The 4,937-nt window shown below is 45.3% G+C and overlaps 1 protein-coding gene across 1 annotated transcript in view; it reads right to left on the minus strand.

The window, feature by feature from the left end:
• The window catches only part of LOC132461074 (roundabout homolog 2-like), a 7,207-nt gene extending 2,669 nt beyond the window's left edge, over positions 1 to 4,538 (minus strand). The window contains exon 1 of the mRNA XM_060056151.1: positions 3,973 to 4,538. Within this exon, the coding sequence (XP_059912134.1) occupies positions 3,973 to 4,030 (58 nt within the window). The 5' untranslated portion in view covers positions 4,031 to 4,538. The remainder of the gene's footprint in view (positions 1 to 3,972) is intronic.
• Positions 4,539 to 4,937: the final 399 nt, after the last annotated feature.

Raw genomic sequence — 4,937 nt, forward strand, 5'->3', positions numbered from 1 at the left:
GATCGAACCCAGAACCTTTGTGGTGGGGGTCGACCTCGGCAGCCCCAGCACTAGTCTACACCTTCGCCAAACAATCCAAGACGCTGGCGCAAAACAGAGAGGCCTCCAAGTACCAGATGAACCTACTGTAAGAGATTTAATTTAAAAAGACACCGTTCGATTCCCTTTAACATATAGTTCTGCATAAATTATACTTGTATCTTGCATTTTTATAATTCTATTAACATTTACAATTGATGAAAGTCTGAATGAGTCGTATAAAAGGTTCATTAAAAGTGCTTCTAATTTGTATTCTGCATTAGGCTTATATAACATCTATATATTTACTGTATATGTATATATATATATATATATATATATATATACACCACTAATGAATCGTGCTTAGCAAAGCAGCGGCAGAGGAGGATGAAGGCAGCACACAATCTGCACACTACGGCGGTAATTCTGAGCGGTGAAGTGAAATGGTTGGCTCGCTTCGCCGGGGAAAACACTCATTAAAGCGCCGTGCTGGTGTAATATTTACCACGTTAGCTCATTAAGGGACGCTCGCTCGGCTGAAATAGCGCCGAGGACTGTGTGGCTGTCTACCTCGTCCGGGGCTGGGCTCTCAACGGTCCGGGAGGACAATAAGCAGGGAACCCGCGCTTATTGCCGGTTAAATTAAATTCACCTTTATGGATTCGATTCCAATTTCCATTTAAATCAGACGCTTCCATTCTGAGTTGATCTGCACTGCATCGGTCAAATGTTGTTGGCTAGGTCTGATTAGGACCGGATGTCTATTATTTATAAGACCATATAAAGATAAGATCAACTTTATTAATCCCCGACCGGGAATGTCGGAAACGCCTTTCGTTTTCTATGGTGTCTAACACGTCTGATTTAAAGGCCATTGTCTGCCATCAACAGCTACCTGGATGGCAGACAATGGCCTTTAAACAGACGTGTGTGGGAAGGCTTCTAAAGCGTAGAAATGGATGCCAACGCTGCTCGCAAACCTTTCTCCCAGAACAGCTGGAAACCTCCACTGAAGACAGACAGGACTGCTGCCCACTGGCTGCTGAGTGGCTTCATTTCTCTTCCTTTCAAGGGTGTTTTAATAAGTGTGAGACAGTGGGCGGCGGTGTACTAATAGGCAGCGTTACTTTGACACGCGGCCACGCAGAGATCCAGCGGCACTCGTTAGTGGTTTCCTGAACGGGCGCCATCAGGAGCTGACGTCGCCAAAAGCTCGCCCGCCGGCGTAGATGATTACCTGAGTGCCTTTCTCTGGCCGCTACGCTTACATAGAAACAGACACTATGACAAACGGCGGACAAACAGAAACGACAACGTTCAGGCGAAGTAATCGCCCGTTGAAAATGTGTTTCGCTACCCAGTAGTCCGTGCTTGTCGTTCTTTCCTCCCCTCTCTCACTCAGTCGTACTTTTATTTTTGTTTTCGTTCGATAAACCTCATTAAAAACTGCCTTTATCGAACTAGTCCTTCAACCAAATGCTGAAATGTTCCCTGCATGCCTTCGGAGGAGCGATCTCATCCTTGTATCGACCAGACCGGGTCTCTATTAACGGGGGGGTGGGGGGGGGGGGGGGGGGTGTAGAGCAGCCTAGCATGACGAGCAGGCTGACCACGGTTGATAGATGGTGTGAGAAGGCGACCTGTGAACCTCAACCCCTGACCTGCTGCGGTGGGGTTGATGGAGACACAGTAGGCTGTTGTCTAGGTGATGACCTTGGGAGGACAACTCAATTTTGGAGAAAACAGAAAACTTGTTTTTAAGGGTCTATGGACGTGGATTAACTGTCGCCCCTTTTACGATTGAGGTTTGTGTTGTACCTAAACCGGATAACTGACGTTCTTGTTTTAGTATCTTTATAACAAAGAAAGTGTCAATCATTGTATTAACATATAAAATAATAATATTGTGATGGTATGAATTGTGAAATTGAGTTGAACTGATGAGTATCTGGTAAACCTCTCGTTGATGTGTGAATTCTATATTTCATTAACATTTTCATTATCCTGAGGAATAAATTATGAGCTTCTCATAGCCCTGTGAAAGCTCGTTTCTATCCTCTTGAAACTGGGTGGGACAACAATAACAACTCATACACTCAGCAGCTTCACACTCACTGCATTGTCTTCACTTTTGGTTACTTTGGACAAATACTGGTGCATGGTTGCTATGGATACGTACACTGGTACATGATTGCTATGGGGAAGTATATTGGTGCATGGTTTCTATGGAGGAGTATACTGGTGCATGGCTTCTAAGGAGAAGTATACTGGTACATGGTTGCTATGGAGACAATTACTGGTTTGATGGTTACTATGGAGACAGATGCTGGTGCTCTGGTTGTTATGGAGATGAACCGTTGTATGATGGATGCTGTGGAGAAGTATACTGGCATGAGGGTTGCTATGGTGATGCATAAATATGGTGCAAGGGTTGTAATGGGTTTACTGGTGAGCCGTTGATCTTACACTTTACAGGAAGCCAGGATGCTTGTAAATATCATTCTGTATTATCACAGTCATCCTGCTGCCTTCAGACGCTGCCTTTCCCATTTAGTCAGTGACATGAACGCCATCGTTTGCACATTTGTTAAAGCGTCTAATCTGCTTGTGTTTCTACTGTACATTCATATTGTTGTTTTTGATCGGACTGTTTGTTTTTGTGTTGAATGTGTGTCTGAGGATGTAGACCAGACTTTACTTCCACAGAATTTCGGCTGGAAACATACTTAATAAATAACATACTTATTTAGTAAGGTAAATAAATTCATTTATTTACCTTAATTAAACTGATGTGTGAACTTTAATTCTATGACCACACAAACTGCTCGTCTGATAGGTTGTAAGAAGCTAGTGAGAGGATAATGTTAATGAACAACATTATGTAAAGCGACGACATGATGTAAAGTTTTCATTGAGATGACCGACTCAATCTTTTGGTTTCACAAACGTTCTTTCTCTCCGTGAACAAGCGTAATACCATCAACCCAAGACGGTTACCCACAAATAAACTAACTTTGATGGCACCAGAAACAGCTGCCAGCATTCACAAAAAGGTTGGTTTAAAACAACAATTTGCAACCTCTGCAACTTTTACTTTTTGTTTTCACTGTTAAATTCAGAAAAAATACCTGCAAAAATAATTTCTTCAATAATCATAGCTCATTACCATCATCATCATCATCATCATCATCATCATCATCATCATCATCATCATCATCATCATCCTCACCCTCCTCGTCATCACCACAGCCACCACCATCATCACACCTGCGTTGTGATGAACGCGTTTAGCAAACGCAAATTATAGCCATCAATCAGCACCTCCGAGGCTGCTGCGTGACGTTCACCGTGCTTCACACAATATGCAGAGGCATATTGCTTACATATCTCAGGCATTTATGATGTTCGGCGTAGTTCAGAGGCACATGAGGTCGCCCTGCGGGTGACCCGCAGCCACCACTCCTCCAGAAGGTCCTTGGCATCAGTGCCCCGCATTGGTCATCATCATCAGACCTCTACGATAAACACACTCGCAGACCAACGGTCCATATTAAGTTTACCGCACGGGGTCTGAGTGAGGCAATGCTGCTTCATGTCCAGGACCTCAACTAGCAACGGATTTAAAAATGACTATCTATCTTTCTCGCACAAATGAAATAGTAGGCTACTTGTCTTTCTGTTGACGGTGAAACTATACAAACGTTTAGTTCAGTCGGTCATTACATGAACCAGACAGTGGATAATTGCTGGGGTTCATTTGGTGGCCATCCAAACATAAATTGCATTTGCGATTTTCCACGCATCGAAACACGCCAAACAACAACAGAGAAGTAAGATAATCAGCCTGCATCGCTTTGACGCACAGGTGATGAGGTGGAGTGATGGAGAGACGCGGTGGTATCATCATGTTTTCATCATCAGGCGAGAGGACGCGACGTGCGGGGAACTCACCGTGTGTTTGGGTGTAGAAGAGCAGTCCACAGAGAAATAGATATCGCAGTGGACCCATTCTGGCATATTGGCCCTTCTCTAATCAATGCATGAATCCCTCCTTCTCCCCTCCGGTAAATCCCCCCTCGTGTTCTCCTCCACTTCAGGACGCCGCCAGCGCGGTCAAGTTCCTGAACCAAAACCAATGGGCAGTAAGATGACCAGTCACGGCGGACCAGTCACACCGGGTCCGTTCTCCGAGTCCAGGAGCGCACCGGCCGTGAGCTGTGGTGGTGTGTGTTCTCCACCGACGCGTCGGAATGTTTCTGCAGTCACCAGCCGCCGCCTCCACCGCCGCCCATCTCAGTCCTAGTCCAGCTCCTGCCGCGTCTCGACCCCCTGCTGTGTCTCTTTCTCTACACGCTGGCCGTGCGACGTGAACCCGCGGCTGGGGAAACGCGCGTCCATTCTCACGCGGGACAAGTTACCGGCTGGGAAGGGGGGCTGTGGGAGTGTGTGAGCGTGTGTGAGTTGAGCAGCAGCGCGGTGCAGTGCGAGGATGCTCCTCCTCCTTATTCCAGCGGTGTTGGATGATAATGTAATTGGAAAGCATGTACAGATAGATGCTCCTCATCTGAACGCTTTCACTGAGTCTCCCGGAGCCGAGCTGTTTTAGACGGAACTGGTCCCCAACTTTGATTTTTTTTTTTTTATTCTGCCAAATGCATCCATTAGGAACAATAAGTACACACGCAACGTTTACGTCAACTATAGCTCATGATCTGTATTATAAAACGTGTCTGTTAATTCACTCACTCGCCGGTGAGTGGGTGGACATTCCTGGTTTACATCCTTGAGACATAGATCCCCAGAACTGCAATTACTGACATTCAACAAACAAACCTATGCTGTGTTATGCACTCAACGTATTCCTTTTAATCTTATTTGCATATACCCCGTGACTTTGTACATTTTAAAATCATCAT

This window comes from Gadus macrocephalus, chromosome 7 (assembly GCF_031168955.1).
Source record: "Gadus macrocephalus chromosome 7, ASM3116895v1".
Lineage (NCBI taxonomy): Eukaryota > Metazoa > Chordata > Actinopteri > Gadiformes > Gadidae > Gadus > Gadus macrocephalus.